The following is a 19,862-nucleotide window of genomic DNA, read 5'->3' on the forward strand; positions in this document are numbered from 1 at the left end:
CTGCCAATAAGCAGAGAAATTTTTGACATGTTGAGTTTTTTTGAACCATTTTTTTCCTTCGAAACTGGCGGTGGGCTTTTGACTTTGTCTTAAGCCCGTATGACATGCAAATCCTCAGTACGCATGTGTGTGTGTGTGTTTGCATGTTGTGATATTGTCTTGTTTCTTGCAAGTAAACACATCTAGTCAAGGAAAGCTAATCTGAAGTGCAAATGAGGAGCAGCTGCTCATTGCTGTGTGTGTGTGTGTGTGTGTGTTCTACCCATGTATGTTTGAGTGTGATATGATCACATGGTACGTTTGTGTGTCATGTCTGGCCAAAACGCCGTCTAAGTGATGTCTGCTCTGTGCGAGCTGGTGATATACCTTTTCTTTTCTTTTTTTTTTTTCTTGGTCAGTGCGTCCCATGTGTGTTGGGAACGTCAGCGCACACACACACACACACGCACGCATATATGATACATCTCACACACACACACACACACACCAAAATGAAGATAAGCAGGGAAGACATCTTATTCTTCAGTCGTGTGTTGCTCCAAAAGATTTTTTGGGCCTTGTTTTGGTGCCCAACGGAAAACGCCGTTGAACTGAGAACATGTCGATGAGATGACTATACATCAGCAAATATGGTCATGCTGAATGCATAGTTTTTTGACATCAACATCTCAATCGCCTTCCATTTATTCTTACGTTCAACAAAACATGCCAGCTTATGACCATTTTTTACAAATTCATCCGCTGTAGTTGTTTTGATCTCTAGGGGCACGTCTCATTTTTACCTGAGAGTTTGTTGTTGTGAGATTTCTGCAGGATCTTGTTATGGAAAAAAAGCCTCCTAAAATTTTTGTCTTTATGCCCGAAACATCATCAACTGTGTAGTTTTTTTTTAGTATCGGTGACAAGTTAAGTCATTTGCAATCAGGTTGCAATGAGTCAGAAAACAAAATGCTCTGAAAGATCGAGAAGAGGAACAAAACATTTTATATATATATATATATATATATATATATATATATATATATATATATATATATATATATATGTGTGTGTGTGTGTGTGGGGGGTGTGTAGGTGTAATAAGTTGAAAGGAGCAAAGAGCCTCAGCAAGCAACTTAGTGTGTGCGCAATTGGCGAGGAGACGCGTTCTTCGCTCAGCACCGCGCAGCCGCTGAGCGTAAACGTAGTAAACCAGCGGGACGCCGCCGCGTCTACCTTAAACTCCCACGCTTTGTGAGGCCGGCTCCCTCCGAGCGGCGGGTTAAAGCGTCTCACTTTTCGACGGTTACAAACGCGGGGGCAAAAATCGATGGACGGCGGCCATCAAGGACACGTACTGAAAAGGCGGGTTCCAAATCAAACGGTGCGGCTTGTGTCTCGGCCGGGCCGCCGCGGCCTATTTACTCGGCCGGTGCGCAATTGCAGCCCGAGCTTTGCCGGGACTTTGCCAATGACTCGTACGGGGACGGGGCGCTAATTTTACCTCTGCAAACTGGTGCGGGGCCGGGACTCGCAATACTAAAAAGCTATGGGTCCCAAAAAGAAGGTACGGGGTCTCCAAATTGCGCAATAAAACGGACAAAAACCAACAAAGATATGAACAAATGGCACAGTATTAAAGCGTCTTAAAGGAGGATGAACTTCCATGTGTGTTTCGTTCCTCTTCTTGAGCTTCTGAAGCATTTTGTTTCCGCTTCTTTACTTTCTGGCTCATCGCTACCTGATAGCGTATGACTTGACTTGTCACTGATACTAAAAATTGCAGACTTGATGTTGTTCACGGACCTGAAGATAGAACTTTTTCCGAGATCCGGCAGACGAAATCTCACAGCGAGATCTCGGCTAAAATCGAGACGACGTGACCTACGAGTTCAAAACTGTACGAGGAAGATTGAGATTTCAGCCTCATCAGCCGAATTTGGACGCACAGATGTGCATTTTTATATCGGGCTAACGGTGCCCGTTGCTGCGAACGGCAGCTCGTGTTAGCTAGGGTTGTTACATCATTATTTTCAATTAAAGAAGCGAGCGGACTGAACCAACGTTCGAGTCCTTCCTCGTTCAACGTTTTCCCTTTGATTTAGAATGTCTTTGAGGTAAATATCAAAGAATCGGCTGAAATACTGCAAGGCTTAAGTCATTTGTTTCCGTCCAATGATGCTTGGCTCATTTGCCCTTTCCAGGGCGCTCTTACCTTGAGATGCACATTCCACACGTGGGCATCGTACTGCCGGCGCTGAGACACCAGGAGTCCGGCCCGTTGGGCTAGCTCACAGAACATCTGCAGGGTGTCGCCGCGAAGCGGGGCGAACACCAAGGCCGCGCCCTGGTACGGGAGAACAACGTCACGCGCACACACCATACAAGACATTCACAGACCGCCCAATATTTGAAAAAAAGTCAAGAAATGAATAGAAAATACCTCAAGACCTATGAGCCTTTGGCTTAAAACAAGTCTTGAAAAGATGAATCGATTATTAGGAATGATTATCGTTGAATGTGACAATCAATTAGTTGAAATCTTATTTAAGACCACCGTTTACCTTCATATTTAAAACGAAATAAATACCGTAACTAAGTCACTTGGGTTGAATATTTAGAGTCTGCAAAGATGCATAATTGCACCACTGAGATTGAATTAGGTCAAAAGAAGTCCCAAAATGATTCATCTGGATGATTAGCGACTAATATGACAATTGATTATGAATGAAAGGGTAATTGTCAATTAATCCATGGAACGCGGCGAAAAAACTAACAGAACAGAAAAATTCAATACTGTATCGAACGTCTCAAAGATGTATAAATAAGTCATTGGGATCAAAAGTCCTAAAACTCAATTATCGGGAATGAATATCGACTAATTTGACGCTCAATGAGCTTTTGAATCTTAATATCGTTAATGTTTGAAAGATAAGTTCTCGGAATTGAACGTCTCAAAGAGATACAAAAACGCCTTTGGGATCGGATTGGTTAAAACAAGTCTGGAAACGATAAATCGGTTACCGGGATTGATTATCCACTCATCGATTAGTTGTCGATTAATCGTTGTAACTTATTTTCAGACCACCCTTTTCCTAATACTGTATTTGAAAAATCCAAATAAATTCCTCGGATGGACCGTCTGAAAACCGCCTATGGGACGGAAGGAGTTCTGACGAGCCGCGAAACGATTCAACGATTACCCGGAGAGACGATGAACTAATTTGTCGATTAATGCTTGCGGCTCCACCAGAAAGCAATCAGGAATATCGCCGTTATTTTGATTTATCACAAAAGAAATGAGATCTACGTGATAGTGTGCGCGCCAACGCACCACCTGCGAAAACTAAACTCACAAGAGCCAGCCGCGTGCACGCAAACGCAAACGAGGTGCGCGCGCTAAAAGGATTAGCCGCTGGTGGAAAGTTTCTTTGGAATCCTCCAGCTTTGGAGTTTGATTTCACGCTGATGCCGTCGTTCCGCTTCTAATTAAACGGCGCGAGGAGACGAGCACGCACGATTGGGCAAAATCAAGGCAAACGCGCAGGAAACGGCGGGGACGCTTCCTTTCTCCGACGGTTTTTTGCGGCCTCCGATGAGAACGGCAAAAAAATCATCCGGTTAAGAGGATGCGGGCACCCGGATGGGAACCTTTGTCGCAAACAACAAATTAGTGCCATTACATGAGAGAAATGTTAATTGTTTAATCAGCTTAGCAAAGGATGAAATATTTGTTTTGTCTGACGGCGAATCATATTAGCTGCCGAATTATCTCGGCGGGATTAAAGCGGGAGATATGATTATTTGCGCACGGGGGTACCGCGAAAAGCGCGCCGGTCATTGTTACCACGCAGCGGTGGGCCACTATTGTTTTTTGGATATTCCGTCCCCATATGAGCAACGATACTTTTGTGTGACAAAAAAGGAAATCACAATAATAGCTAGCGAGCAACGATGTGACAGCATGACTGTTTCTGTTCCACTTTTGTGCGTGATATTTATGGGAATATTTTTACCACAAAAATTCCTCAAATGTAAGACGCACCTGTGTATAAGACATAGCCGTAATTTTGGGGTCAAATTCTGGTATTTTCTATGTTACTGTTTATAAGACGCACTGTTAGAAAAATTGTATTTCGGTTCTCCCATATTTGTTTCATGCAATAAGTAAATTAGGAGATTTGTATGAACCGATGTGTCCGTTGCTGTTGCTTGTGAAGAAGGTTTGAGGAAATGACGCGACTCCGGCAGCTGTAAAAAAAAATTGGGCGTCGTGACCTGACCAAATGGCAAAACCAGAATGAAAGACTCTTGATCTTCCCGAGAAATAAGATAGCAGCATGGACCCATAAACTGCATTTCCCACTATTATAAACTGCCAGCAATATGAGATCTGCCCGCTCTCCTCGCGAAAAAACAAACCTAGTTGTCTTCCTTCCTGTTCATCTTAGAATAAATACCATATTTTTCCAAGGGTCGACCTCTCTTATAAGTCCACCCCCCCATCACTTTTTTTGTTTAAATGAAATTTGGGTGAATTTTACAAAAAGGCGATTATAAGTCATCCTTTCCAAAATCAGGGCCATTTTACTCTCTAATATATTGAGTAGGATACTGTTGCGGTGGCGAGGGGCACCGGATTATAGGGCATTTTGGCAGCTTTTGAGAAACCTGAAGAATTTTAGGTACGCCTTATAGTGCGGAAAATACAGAACATTTCGCAAATTTGAGAGTCGTTCAATTAACCTTCCATTACATACATATACAGTATATGTGCGTATAGACGACTCCTTTTCAACTCAGACTGAAAATGAATATCGGCTCCAATGACGGCGCCTCCTCGACTCGACAACTAATAATCGTTAACGGCCCCGGGGGGGAAAAAAAACACATATCACTCTCTATCTACTGAGAAGTGATGTTCTATTTTCATGTAATTGAATTTGACTTCTAATGTCACTTGAAATGCTGGAAAATAAAAGCGGCGTCGCTTTTGAGTGATCTGTTTTCAAGTTTCAAGATGTAATTCACGCCTCAATTTGCGCTTGTCGCTCGCCTTCAAGCGTGTGTTTGCGCGTGCGCGCGCCCGCCTGCGCGCGTGCTTCCTTTTCCTTCCATCAGCGTGGCGTTTTCATCTCCTTCTCACAAACTGGCCTCTGTACTTAAAACGCGACCCGCTTCCTTCAGATGAAGAGGAGTGGTACCCCTATCTCTTGCAGCCTTTTGCTTTTATTCCCACCGGAAACGCGCGCGCGCTCGCTCGCTGGGTGGCGGCGCGGGGTCTTATCGCGGGGCCAAATGGGAGAAGTTGCCCGGGATTTGCCATGAAGGCGAGGCCAGGAGGCACAGGCACGCAGATCACAGCGCTGGCTGCGTAAGCATCAAAGTATTACATGATATTAATCCTGTCACACTATTAATGTGCGCTGAGGCCTAATTATGATTGGGGGGGGGGGGGGGCAACGGGGGGATAAGCGCACGCGTATATACAGTAGACGCGTGCACGCTTACGTCGGGTTGCAGTAATCTCCTTATGGCATCAACCAGGCTGCTTCTGTACTGGTCCAGAAACAAACTGGGGAAGAGCGAGTGAGCGAGAGCGAGAGAGAGCAAGAGAGAGAGAGAGAGAGAGAGAGAGAAGGGGGGGTTAACAATGATATTTTGATATATAAGTTTATATTATTATATAGATTACCCATTAAAAGCTAGATAGATAGATAGATATAATGTACTATGTATTATAAATATAGTTTATTTACGTAAATAAAATGAAGACTTGACTAAAAACGCTTCTATTTCTGGCTCGTCTGCCGCCGTATCGGCTCACTTATAACGATAAGCAAAAAGTCGCTTCATGTTCCAATTGACCCGCTCTTAATTTGAAAATCCTGTCGGGTACGCAATTGGACTTGCTGACAGTTGCAGGCACCTTGTTGAAAATATCTTTTCAGCAGAAATGACAACATTGTCAAATCTGCTTTCATTGAAACAAAAAAATGACACCCCCCCCCCTCCCCCCAAATGCATGTTGCCTGTCACGCCAGATGAGATATGATTAATTTGACTAAAAGGCGACAATAGAGATTTTGGCCTAATCCTGCACATCCAACTGGCGCATGCAGCTGCAAAAATATCTCATTCCTATTGTTCAAGTGTCATGTTTTTACAATCGGGGATGCGCACGATGCGTATAGAGTCGGACAATAAATCGAATTTGTCATTTTAAAAAATTGCAGATTTGAAAACGAGCTAAACGGAGATTGAATGAGTGGACTCTGAAAGACGTGAAATTGCGTCTTTGGGATCGAAGGAGTTATTTTGATGACTGATTTCCTTCTCGCGTACAGGTTAATGCTTTTAAAAATCGTTTTTTTTCAGTTGCTGCGGACTGAAAATGACGTCAGATGTGCGGCCTTTTTATATATAGAATAAAAGCCCTTTATTGTTATCGTATACGACATAATGCTCCAATCGGTGCATATGAAATAAATATGAAGAGTGAATAGACTGAATAAAAGACAAAATATGAAAAAAAATGGATTATCATCTTTATGCACACGCTATGAATGGTACATTTACTTTAAATCATATTCAAAATGGATTTAATCAACTAACAATCCGTGAATAATGACATAAGATTAGTAATACGTGAAATGAATTTCTACCGCCCAAGCCTAGCTGTGAAAGAAAAAGTCCCGAGGCAGCTCGGGCAGTTCCGAAGCCAAAGCAGGATGCGGAGTCAAGTGAAGTTTATTATTGTTGGGGGGGGCGTGGGGGTGCGGCCCATCGATTTGCCTTGAAAGGTGAGAACTTTGTGTTTGCTTTAGTTTGCCACGCGCATCCACTCGCGGAGGAAGAACAACAAGGAAGTCAGCTGCCGGGGTGGAAGTGCGAGTGCAGGGGAAGGACAGGACGGGACAAGGTGTCTCTCGGAGGACGACGGACAAAATGACGCATTATTATGTCTGTTCCAAAAAAAAAAAAAAAAAAATCACGCAATTACAAATATGACTCTAAGGGAAAATAAGAAATGGATGGATGCGGCGACTGTCAAATGGAGCGGCCTTGCCCTTTAAGAGTGCCCCATTGTTTGGCGCCGAATCCCCCCCCCCCTCCACGGTCAAGGTCAGAGTGCATGGCCGGGGTGTGTATATACAAACCTGTCTATAATTGTCACATTCAACAGGATCGGCGGACGACACGGAGAAAACAAATGACATCACGGCTTCGTCAATATCGTTTGGCCACACTGGCGTACTGATGACCGGAGTGGAGCTGAGCCTGTCATTACACAATGGTCCATCCATTTGGTTTTCCATGTTGGTTTTTTAAAATATATAATCATACTACATTATATATGCAATAAACATACAGATGTATATTATAAATATTATACATATATAGTAAATATGTATAATAGAGATTTAGCTATATTATTATTTATAGATATAGATTAGAAATTATATAAATATCAATTATATTTATATTTTATATATAAGAATATTATGTAAAATTGTGTCATATAATTTAAAACCCTTGAAATGCTTCACAAATTTAGAAAATTGCTCCTCAATGTCAATGATTCGCAAAACTACTCCACAAAGATTAAACATTAGTATTTGTAACAATAATAATAATAATAAATGTTAAAATAATGATAGTAACTACATCGTATAATTTTCCAATAATAAAAATGCTCCACAAAATTGGAAAATTGCTTCTCAAATCAGGTCAAAGATTCACAAAGCTGCTAGACAAAGTTTAAACATAAATAAATGTAATAATCATGATAAATGATGTAATAATGATTAAAAAAATAAAGAAAAATAATACATTTAATTGTGTGGTGTAATTTTCTAATAACGCTCTAGAAAAAAATTGCTCCTCAAACAAGGGCAACCATTCACAAAAGCACAAAGATGAAATCATTGCAATAATAATAAAAGGTGAATACGATGGCGCCAGATTTCGGAACCTTGGAAACCGCTGGGCAAAATGCGAAAACGGCTGCTCCGCCGAACTCCGAATCACGGTTTCAAGTCCCGCCTAACCGATTCCAAAGGATGGGGCGGCCGGCGCCAACAACAGCGGCGAAGAGCACGGCGGGTGGATATCCGCCGGCATTAGAATGGAACGCGGCCGGCGTTAGCCTTCCGCCGGCGCGCGCGGCCGCTCCGGCTCTTCACAGTCGGAGATATAATTAATCAAAGTGGATGGGGCCTTGTTGACCTTTTCCCGGGCGATCATCACAATGACGCGCCCATTAATCGGTCAGCCGTCACTCTTCAAACGCCGCCGCCGCAATTATCGCACAATCGCTCAAGGATGGCGCTAGCGGGAAACGCGCACACACGCCGGGCGCCGCGCTGGTCCTCAATGCCGCAACTTTACGTGTAATTGATTCCTTTCTCGCCCCATTGTGCGCGCATGCAAAATATTCCGAATATTCCGTTGCGTTTGGCGCGGCGGGGTTCCCCAGCCGCTTATTACCCGGAAGGCTTGCCGCGCTGCGGTCACGCCGTTGGCCGATGCGCGCGCCGATGGATTTGGGCCCGCCCGTGATCATATTCTCATATTGATATCGGAGATATCGTTTTAATATAACAATTATAGCCGGCTTATATATTATCTGGAAGGATGACGCGATTCCATAACAGCGTTGGCCAATGCACATAGAAAGTGATTTATATACCGCTTGTGATATTAGCGGTTTTGTTTTATTGCCTTCTTTATTATTTGCTCGATTGTGCGATGCGGTCTGCTCGGGGAAGTGAACAAAGTAAGAATTTCATTGTGTAGTATTACTATGCGTATGACGATAAATGTTGTATAGTATGTATAAATATAATTACTATTATAATTATTAATTAATAATGCTATAAAATACTTAGCATTTAATAAAAACTATGTATGTAGAATAATATATTATACTATCTTGTAAAATATATGAGGCATGGTTTTTCTTGCTCTAACAGGAACAGTTCATATTAATTTTCAAATTAAGAACAAATTAATTGCAACATGAACCAGGTAGCATTTTAACAGGGTCTCAAATCCCTTTAAATCTCACGTTTTCATGCCCTGACAGGTACGTTTTTGTTTTCAAATTGAGAGCAAATCAACCAATGAACCCATTTTGAAATCGGGTCGATTGACTCAAATGTAATCAGGAAAATATGGTTTGGACATCACGTTTAAACCATTACTTGAAAAGGCAAAGAAACGTAGTGTAATACTACTGGTGAGGATTGGGCGCCACCGGATCAACGTTTCAAAAACGGAGCGGCTCATTTGCAATGTTTACGTTATCATCCATCGCTCCATTTCAATCCGGTCTTCCCGTGCCCCCCCCGCCCCTCCGAATCTTCCTTGCTCTTGCCGCAGACGCTTTCTTTGTCCAGGAGCAATTATTTGCAATTTGCCTAAGTCGTCCATTTGCCGGGACGCCGAGCATGAAAAACCAAGCAATTTAGTGTAAGGTGGAGGCGGGCGGCCATCGGAGCGCACCGAGGCAGGGGCGCGTGTCAATGTGCGAGTCGGACCCCTCGGGGCGCCGACGGAGGGGGTGTACGCAAAAAGTGTCACCCAAATGTCAAGCTAGAGAACGGTGTTATTCCGATACTATTTTTCGGGGCCCGATACCGATTCGGACCCATTCGGACCCCCCTGCAGAAAAAAAGATTTTTTGTCAGATATAAACCGTACCAGACTACAAGCCGAAGGTTGTACATGAATGGATTGTTAGAATACTGCACTAACGCAACAGTAAGATGCCTGTTTGATGCCTGATGATGATGCCTGAATGAACTGCACACTCACTTTGATGTGGTCAGGAACTGCTTCAAAAATACTTTATAAAATCGGAAAAAACATATAATACAGAGTGAGGCTAGTTTTTATATTGTTGCGGGTGACTGACAAAGTAGCGTTTTTTTCTGGGGGGGGCAATAATCCTCACTGTACTTACCAGTCTGCACACATGACAACGTCGAAATTGGCCTCCACTGCTGAAATATCTTGCTCACGATCCCACCTCAGCACCCTACAAAACGGGGACAAAAATCAAGACTTTTAATAACATTTACATAAAATGTTACTCAATTCAACTTATACATATGTGTTGTATTTTTATATGATCAAGTTCTATTTCATAGTTGTTCTATATAAAAAAAAAAAAAAACACGATCAGATATACACATTCGATTTACCGGTGGAATTTTCCAATGGATGGTTTAAAAAAACAAAACAAAAAAAAAACAACAAAAAAGTTGCGGCTTATATTCCGATTTTATTTTATGAATTATTTGCACGCTATTTGGCAGGTCGCAGCCAGTGAGAAGATTGATAAATAGCATTTATTTTCCTATCATCGGATCAGTGGGAGAATTAATTAGGCATTTTCAACAGCGTGTAAACAAAACAACACAATCCCAAATGGCGGCAGGCAGGGGGTCCGATCGCACCGCTCCCCCGCCGTAATCCGCAAAGGGAAGCGTCAACGTAATGTGGCTTAATTATACGTTGATTTTTTTGTCTCCGCATCTTCCACTTGTGTGAATATGCCCGGGGGGGGGGGGGCCGCCATTAAAGCGAATTCGGTTGCGCTCGTATTTTGTGAGCCCGCCCAGCCCTTTCCGGATGAGGTGTCACAAATGACAATGTGCGGCCCCGGAAAAAAAATTTAAATAAATAAAAGCCAGCAACATTCTGCAAAGGAAAAAAAAAAGAAAACAAAAGTTGCTTTGTGTTCCAATTGATTTGCTCGTAATTTGAAAAGCGACACATCCTTCATCTGTGCTATATTTAAAAAGAAACATTCGCAAATCACAAATTAAAGGCATTCAAAGTTTGACAAGGAAGTTACTGTAACACAATGTAGCAATTAAGTTGCTTCATGTACCAAATAATTTGCTCTTAATTTGAAAAATTAAAGCAATCAAAGTTTGACAAGGACATTACTGTAACACAATGCTCTTAATTTGAAAAATTAAAAGCAATCAAAGTTTGGCAAGGAAGTGACACAACGTAGCAATGAAGTTGCTTCATGTTCCAATTAATTTGCTCTTCATTTGAAACCCGATTAAAAGCATTCCAAGCTCTACGAGGAAGTTACTGCAACAAAATATAACATATATTTTGTATTTATTTATGTTATTTGTATAACATTCTTTATTTTTGCATACTGTCACATAGCGTCAATTACCCAAGATCACAAACGTACATACCGTGTTATATTGTACACTCGCTCTTATCGCAGCAATATAACAAATGGCCTTGTGTTAAAAAAAAAAAAAAAAACACACACACACACACACACACATCCTCACCTAGCGGAAACGCGCGTGGAGCCGAACTTCCCCGCTCGCTGGTTTGCGTCGACGATGCCTCGCACATCTGATGGCAAGTGTCAAGGACTAGCGAGCGCGGTGCGAAAGTGGCCATTGTGCGCCCGAGCGCGCGCGGCGCGGACGATGCTCCCTTCAAGTGGATGACTTTTTGATGCGGCGCTTTCTTTGACCAAGGTTGCGAATTCTCCGGCGTTCTTCAACCTACCGTCCGTTTCAAACGGCCCGCTCATAAAAGCCACAAGGAGAAAAACACGTGGAATGCGTACAGTCAGGAAACCTTCCTGGCTATTTTCCATTCAAAACCTTCGATTCGAAAACCATTTCCGCTTCAATCCGAAGCGTCATCGTACTACCGATTCGGCGAAACGGCGTCTCTATTTATTACATTTATCATGTTTAACATTTTAAGGAAGGTGGGCGACTGCTACTTTAGTAGTATGCTAGTATTTTTTAATAATAACATTTCACAGGAAATTGCAGTAGCCAACTATCATGTGAAAAACAATAATAAATAAATAACCAATACTGATTACTTTAGTACTTAACGTAAATGTAAAACGACGTCTTTGGCATTGAATGAGTTCATCTGTATAACCGCGAGCGCGTCAGGTGAATTGTAAGTGACAATTGTAATATATGAATTAGTATAGACGCTATTTTTATTCACGTAGCTGCGTGTACATGTGTTTGTGTAAAGCGTTGCGTCATTTTTGGTGGTGAACGGCGAGCGATTGGCTTCTTAATGTCCGATAATATGAAGGAAGGTTAACTTCTGCTTTGGCGAAGACCGCGGAAATGGCCAAACACTTATCGTCCAGAGGTTTGACAAGTTTACGTGGAAAAAAGGGAACGGGTGATCAAAAGCATCCCTTAATTCGATAATCGATTCATTGTCGATTGCTCTGCGCGTTCCGTGGCGGGCGCGCATCTCCGCGATCGAAAACGATTGGATACGCATCTCCATCCGCCAAGCGCGATGCGATTCAAGGACGGCGGAAAAGCCATTTGGGCTTGGGGTTCCGCCCCCGCCGTCCGCGGCGCTTCCAATGTTGGACGATACGCGCCGATTAAGGGGACAAAGCGGGATGGCGGACGGCGGCGGCCGCCAATAGCAGAAGATCAATTGAAAGGCTTTTAACCCCGACGTGCGCGCACACAAAGGGGGCCCGATTGATGTCAACTTGTCTATTAATAGACTGTCCTGTGGAGTTGCGCCGCCATTCAATTTGGATTTGCTTGTCTTTAAAGCTCACCCAGAGACAAATCCAATCTGCAGAGGCCAGAGAGGCGGGACGTGGAGCCGGCTCCGCAGCGCGGCCGTATACATATATATGTGTGCGTGTGCGTATACATATACATACATATACATACATACATATACATACATACATACATTATATATATACATACATACATACATTATATATATATATATATATATATATATATATATATATATATATATATATATATATATATATATATATATATATATATATATATATATATATATATATACACATACACACACACATTAATTCATTCATTCCAGTCCTAATTGTATGTAGGTTGAAGTCCCATTTGAAGAAAAAACACACACACACACACACACACACACACACACACCTGTGCATCAGCGTGTGGTGCATGGCGATGACAGAGGCTTACTGTAATCCCATCACCGGCACACCACTAGGGGAGAGGTCAGCACACACACGCACGCACGCACACGCACACTCAAGAGGTAAAAAGAGTCATCTTAAAATGATTTTGGATTTTTCTCGTCACTTTGCTTTGTATGTTGTTCGGAATTGTAACCGGCAATTTGGTCGTAACCCCAAAATAAAAAGTTGATTGCAATCGTATGCTGTGGATTTTTGAACGTGATTTACAGGGCTCATACTTTTGCACGCTTGTCCAAGACGGTTCGTCCCATGAAGCAAAATTTTGGGCCGTACAACCTGAGGACCTGTGAGATACACAGGGGACAAAAAAATGTTGGCTTTTCAAAATATATGCGGAGGGGGCGGGGCATCAAATTCCTTCGCCACCAAAGACGGAACGCTTAGAAACCCCCCCCCCAAAAATCCCAAATTTCAAAGGTATATGAAGAGTCACGACCTGAAGACGACGATCTGATTTTCGCTTACACGTATAGCGCCACCTAGTGGCAGCAAAAACTGTCAATTTCTTGGCAGACAAAATGACCTCCATCCCACCATTGAATATATGCGGCCATCTTTTCAAATGGCCCAAATGGCAGCCATCAATCACGCTTAACGGGATATTTCCATTGATTTTTTGGAGATGATCGTTGAAGGTCGCGGAAGCGGGCGCGTGCGCGCGCTACCAATGAGGTCAAAAAACGCCGGCTGTAAATCCGGCCGCCGTTCGCACAAATCTCCTCGCGTCTGCCTCAAACGGCGACCGTTCGCACGGGAGCAAGAAAAAAACAAAAAATGATTGTCATTTCTCTGCGTGTGTTTTTGTTGCGGTGAAACAAAGCGGGCGGGTCAACGGCGCATTGTTTTGCTCTCATTGTGACCGTCGCCGGCCCAGACGCGCGGATTGTAAGCCCAGCTAAATATGGACGTGGCGGATCGGAGCGTGGGGAAGAAATGCGCATTTTTGCACGTTTCCTGCTTTTGTCACGCCAAAACTCGCTGTTCTTGTTTGCGTAGCTGCTGAATGAGCGGCCGGACGGACGGACGGACGGGCCGAAAGGAACGCGGACCGCCTCGGGTCGACTTTCAACTCGCTCCCCCAAAAAAAGGCATGAAAAGGAAGGGGGGCAAAAATTAAAAATGGGTATTATTGCATGTCGTTTGCATTCATGAGCTCTCAGAATACAAAAATGATATAAAATGCTAAATATAGACCAAACGAAAAGTAGTAATAAAAATACGCATTTGCTGCCAAAAACGTGTATACATGTCATTTGAAACGTACTCATTTGCACCCAAAAAAACGTCTTTCACGTTTTTTTTCATGTATACGTGTAAAAAAAGACCTACTACAACTTCTGGCCAAAGGATCATGTTTGATCGCAATGTTCATTATTTCCCCCTTGTGGCATTATGTTACAAATGATGGAAATTCCTTTGACTTGTTTTATGATATCATAATAGAATCAATGAGGAAATAAACACGAGGGAGCTGAAATTTCCATCGGATGACAGATGTCAAATTTCAATATGCAACGATTCTGACATTTCTATGTGATTGCAGCTGGACATGTGAGATTTTGTGTAAAATCTAAATCTAAAACCATTTCAATAATGTCATGTTTATTTTATATCATTTTTATTTTAGAACTTTTCCTGCTAGCAACTTATTTTATAACTCATTCAATCCCAATGACATATTTGTACGTTTTTGTTGTTGTTTTTAACGAGTCTATGGTAAAAGAAGGTTTGAAACGGCCGGTACTACTTTAGTTTTTTTCTTTGGGCGATCTCCGACGGCGGTCGAAATCCGGCGCACGGGCGAAAGGATACTGCCAACGCACTTGGCGTTGCCGTCGGATAGCAGCACTCGTCGGGCGCTGCCGCAAACGGCAACCTGAAAGAAAAAGAAAGCAAAAGAAAAGCGCCTTAGATTTTCGCGGCGCGTCCCAATAACGACACGCGCGCAGGAGTCCGGCCCCGCCCCGCCCCGCCCCGCCCCTCCCCTCCCTTTTCTATCTGGGGCCCATTTCTACGTCTGCATTATTTTAATCATTCAATCAAATCAGTCAATACTTTTATCACGGCGGCTGGCGGTGGGGGTCGCTATCTTGCTATCGCTCTGTTCCGTAATTGCATTGTGACAGGAGGATGACGGCGAGCGCCGAGCCTTTTCATTTGACGCCGGCCGTTTATCGGGCCGAGCCATCGCTCCCGTCCGCCGCCGTCGCTCCCCGGCTGGGCCGGGCTCGCCGGGCCCGCCTGATGCCCTTCACGTAACTTTGCGGCGCCGGCTGCGAGAGGCGAGGGGAAAAAAAAAATGGATGGGGTGCGCACGCACACCGCGTGTGACAGATCCAGATAAAGAGGCGCGTGCTTAACTCCGAGCCCTTTTGCTATTCTCGCTCTTGCTTTTTCAACGCGTCGCTCGCTCGCGTCGTGTCGGGCTGTCACTCACTCACTCGCGTCGCTTTGCATGTATACAAAGCCGAGGCGGGATTATCTGTCGCCGTTTGGCGGGCGGACAATAAAGAAAGGTCGTACGCGCGGCACGTTGGCGGCCTGCGGGGTTGCCGCGCGCGTAAACCGGGGCGGGATTTTTAGAACGTGTCGGGGATCAAACACCCGCTTCGACTATCTTGACTTACGGGGACCTCTTGGACTTGTGGCGAGCGTTTTGGTCGGGGTCAAGACGTGCTTTTGAGGTCCAAGCTTTCAAATTGGAATTTGCCTGGTTAGGATTAGCCAAATGTGTGTGTTTGGTGGGGACCGAATAACGAGTTTGACTATCTCTGCGGGGTCCTCTTGGACTCGTGAGGACCATTTTGGTGGACCCCACATGTTCAGAGCTCATTTAGGGGGTCAGGACTTGCTTTTAGATTCTAGCTTTGAATTGGGTTATTTGACTTATTTTTATCATTATTAATATTATTATATGTCATTTATTATTTATATTATATATTTTATTAATCATTATTTTCTGTTTTATTGCCTACTTTATTATTTGCTCAATAAAGCAGCTACCGTGCATTCATTACCCCCTTTGATTTTTTTTCCGTTACTTCTACGAGGTTAACATTTCTTTATGTATTTCTTGATTCTAAAATCAAGCCAAAATGTTTGATTTTTAAAGTATTAATCAAATTAATTCCCTATAAATATTGATGTAGCGAAAATACCGGTCGAAGTCATCCGTGAGCACTGCACGCCCACAGCGGCGCAGCCCTCCCTCTACCCGTGCTCATCTGCAAAATTACCAACATGGGGTGCAACGGGCCTCCGGGATTTACAGTTCTCCCAAAAATAGCGTCCCTAAACTCGGAAGCCTCAAGCCGCAACGGGTCACACGACCCTTCCAAAAAAACGAAACGAAGGCCCGCGGTATAAGTCGAGGAAAAGGAGCCGTGTGAAGCACGGATTCCGTCTTCAGCCAGTAATGTCAAAACACGCTAGTATTGACTGGCCGGAGATTAAAACCTGCTTTTTTTCCCCTTTTTCTCTCTCTCTCCCAGACGCGCGCGCACACACGGTAAATCGATGGGCCACCGATGCCGGCGACCCCGGCCAATAAATCCCAGACGTGCAATGGCGCCTATGTTTGTTTTTCCACTCAATCTCACAATGGGGCCCAAATTCTGGAATTCAGGCATGTATTCTTGATCCTCTGCAAAGAAGGACTCGGTTTTTTTTTTTTTGTTCATGCGAGGCTAACAATTAGCATCTACAGCAGGGGTGTGAAACTTGTTTAAGCTTGTGGGCCGCGTGGAGGAAGATATCTTCCCAAATGGGCCCAACCAACAAAATCACGGGTTATACATTTATATAAATTTAAAACAACAACACTAATATTAATCATAAAACATTTCAAGTTTTTCATTGATTGCTGAGAAGCTGCATATTTATTTGGATCCACTATTGAGTCCATTTTTGTCTCAGTGAGACAGCAAAGCGCATTGCATGCAAAACAGACTGACGAGAGAGGTCAGGATGCCCTCGGTGGAGGACACCGGGACTCAAATGAGTCCAAAGAACAAAAATAAAAGTCCGCTACATTGGTCACAAATGAAGAAGCTAACCCTCAAGAGAATATTACTGCCAAACAGATGACAGAAGATTAGCTGAGTCAGTTTTTTTTTTTTTCCTGGAACCGATCGTTGGCATTTTCATTCATTTTAATGAGGAGAGATGCTTTGATTTCCCGCCGAGTCTCGCTGCATCGATCTGCGAGAGTCCATTTAATTACCAAGACAAATTGTGTGTGAGCGACTTACCATGAGTCCAGCCAGACAGGTCATCCCTCCTCCCAACTCACAAACGGCGCCCCTGAGAGGACAGACGGGAGAAGACCTTGACTTTTTGACTTTCATCCGTCCCTCCCGTCCATCTGCGACTTGTCCACTTTCATCCTACCCTCGGTTTTTTTTTCCCTTCCTCTTTCCGTCTCGCTGACCTTCACTCCACCGCCCGATAATCGACCCCCCCACCCTCAGAATGTTAAAACAGGAAATCAAAGATGACGTTCTACTTTCAGTGTAAATCGCAGTATGCTTGAGGGGATTTTCTGGCCCAAGGGTGACAGAAATGTACATACATTTTCAATAACTTGACAAAAATGGACCCCGCGGGAGTAATCAATAAGCCTTCATATGTAAATATAATCATTTTGAAGTTTTGATCCTACCCCAGGCCGTATTTTGTATATCACCCGTCTAATTGCAATTCAATTGGGATAAGCTAATGCAATACAAAAGGAATTTTGCAGGTAACTAAAACAAATAAGAATAAGAATCAAACTTAAAGTACAACAATAATTATTCATTATTAAATTATTTACATTAAAAAATATTATTTAACATAACAAAACAGACTGAAAGGGTAGCTTTTTTTCTTTTCAAATTAAGACCACATTATTTGGAACATGAGGCATTGCAATGAACGTTGTTTGTAACTTTTATGTGTAACAATTATTGATTATTATATTATTTACATTAAAAAAAACATATAATATCAGGACAGAGAGGGACAGTAGGTTTTTCTCTTCAAATTAAGAGCAAATTACTTGGAACATGAAGCATAGCAATGAAAGTTGTATTATTCGGATATAATTTATTCATTAAAAATGGACATGAAGGGGGCAAATTTTAAAAGGAGTTTTGCAGATTAAAAAAACTTAATATTATTTAAATAGAAAATTATAATTAATATAATATGAATAGACATTTTGGGGGGGAGGGGATTGTTTGTATCAAAATGACTAATGTTATTGGCATTTGGTAACAGTTATCATACTCATACTGGTATCGGCATGAAAAAAGTGGGAGCATAACTGAGTATCAGTTGCAGTATTGTATCAGGTCAATACCTAGCCTATTTGAAAATGTTGGTATTCACGATGGGAAATATCTAATCAATAGTATCATCTGTGTTTTATATCGACGTCAGCGACGACTCTCGAGTTGAGTACATGCACTGACCCAGATCTGGAAAAAATGTAGTATTAAATAAATCTATCACTTGGATGGCTAAGTATTAATAGCGATTATTGTATCGGGCTGATACCTGGCCTATTTCAAGGTTTCGGTACTAATGATGTCTTATTCCGAATTGCTGGTATCGTCTGTTTTTTGTATCGACGTCTGAGACGATTCAGTTGTTGAATATCGACCGGTATCAGTCTGGAAAAAGTATGGTATCGAACACCATGATACCTGGCCTATTTCAAGGTTTCGGTACTAATGATGTGTTATTCCAAATTGCCAGTATCGTCTGTTTTTTGTATCGACGTCTGAGACGATTCAGCTGTTGAATATTGACTGGTATCAGTCTGAAAAAAATATGGTATCGAAAATCACGAATAATTAGATAAAAATCACTTCTTCGTCTTCTGCCATCAAGCGCTAGCGTATTAGAAAAACGATGAGCAAAAATCGGACATGGTTTCTGACGATATCGATCGGGCCTCACGTATTCTCCACTTTATCTGAACTTACGTGAACATGTGTCGGTTCTGCAGGCAGTAGTGAGCCATGGCCTCCTCTGACGGCCACACACCTGACGACACACACACAAACACACACAAAAAAGTTATTTGTCACTGCGTCCAATAAGACGCAAGCCGATTGGACGACAATGTTGGCTTCTCTGGTGGCTTCCACCTTTGCCTTGTCGTCCAAGTCTTAGTCCTCTGTTTGTCTGTCTTAAATCCTTGCAACACACTCCCGCGCTCATTTTGTGTGTGTGTGTGTGTGTGTGTGTGTGTGTGTGTGTGTGTGTGTGTGTGAGAGAGAGGCAGCAGGTCCGCCGGGTGATAATCACAGCATGCAGGCCTATCTGGCTTATCACCTAGCGTCAGCCCTTCTCCTTCTGCTGTGCATGTAACACACACTTGGATGCTCGGGACCGCCATGTCATTCTCGCGCGCACACAAATGCACAAACGCACACCTACACACACACACACACACACACACACACACACACACACACACACACACACACACACACCTTGGCAGGAGAAGAAGCAAACGTTCATTTGAATAAAACTTCCGCTTTCTGGCTTTCAAGGCGGCTTTGGCGCCTTTGTTTGTGTGTGTGTGTGCGTGCGCGTGTGAAGTTGTGTGGGATGCGAAGTAGCAAAAGTGAGCAGAGCAAAAAAAAAAAAAAAAGGCGCAGAAGGAGCTGGTCAATATAATAAGCGGCTTACAAACGCTTGCTCTTCAAGTCACGGGGCGGACATCAGCGCTTGTGTGTGTGTGCGTGCGTGCGTGTGTGTGTGTGTGTGTGTGTGTGTTTGTCACCCTGGCGCACTTGCTCCTGCTTGCCAAGATTAGCTGGAGCAAGCGGGATTTAATAACGCCTATTGATAAAGTGTC

The 19,862-nt window shown here is 43.1% G+C and overlaps 1 protein-coding gene across 2 annotated transcripts in view; it reads right to left on the reverse strand.

Moving 5' to 3' along the window:
* camkmt (calmodulin-lysine N-methyltransferase) overlaps nucleotides 1-19,862 on the reverse strand; it is a 114,099-nt gene that overhangs the window by 45,063 nt on the left and 49,174 nt on the right. The window contains exons 4-10 of one of the 2 annotated variants that reach the window (XM_088420813.1): nucleotides 18,982-19,042; nucleotides 17,263-17,314; nucleotides 14,825-14,888; nucleotides 11,307-11,373; nucleotides 9,947-10,021; nucleotides 5,491-5,554; nucleotides 2,195-2,326 (exon numbers count right to left, since the gene is read on the reverse strand). In XM_088420813.1, coding sequence (XP_088276939.1) covers nucleotides 2,195-2,326; nucleotides 5,491-5,554; nucleotides 9,947-10,021; nucleotides 11,307-11,373; nucleotides 14,825-14,888; nucleotides 17,263-17,314; nucleotides 18,982-19,042 — 515 coding nt within the window. The remainder of the gene's footprint in view (nucleotides 1-2,194; nucleotides 2,327-5,490; nucleotides 5,555-9,946; nucleotides 10,022-11,306; nucleotides 11,374-14,824; nucleotides 14,889-17,262; nucleotides 17,315-18,981; nucleotides 19,043-19,862) is intronic. The other variant, XM_088420814.1, reaches the window with a different exon arrangement.

Source organism: Hippichthys cyanospilos, chromosome 8 (genome assembly GCF_059441005.1).
Source record: "Hippichthys cyanospilos isolate Australia breed blue-spotted pipefish chromosome 8, RoL_Hcya_1.0, whole genome shotgun sequence".
In the NCBI taxonomy this organism is placed as follows: Eukaryota; Metazoa; Chordata; class Actinopteri; order Syngnathiformes; family Syngnathidae; genus Hippichthys; species Hippichthys cyanospilos.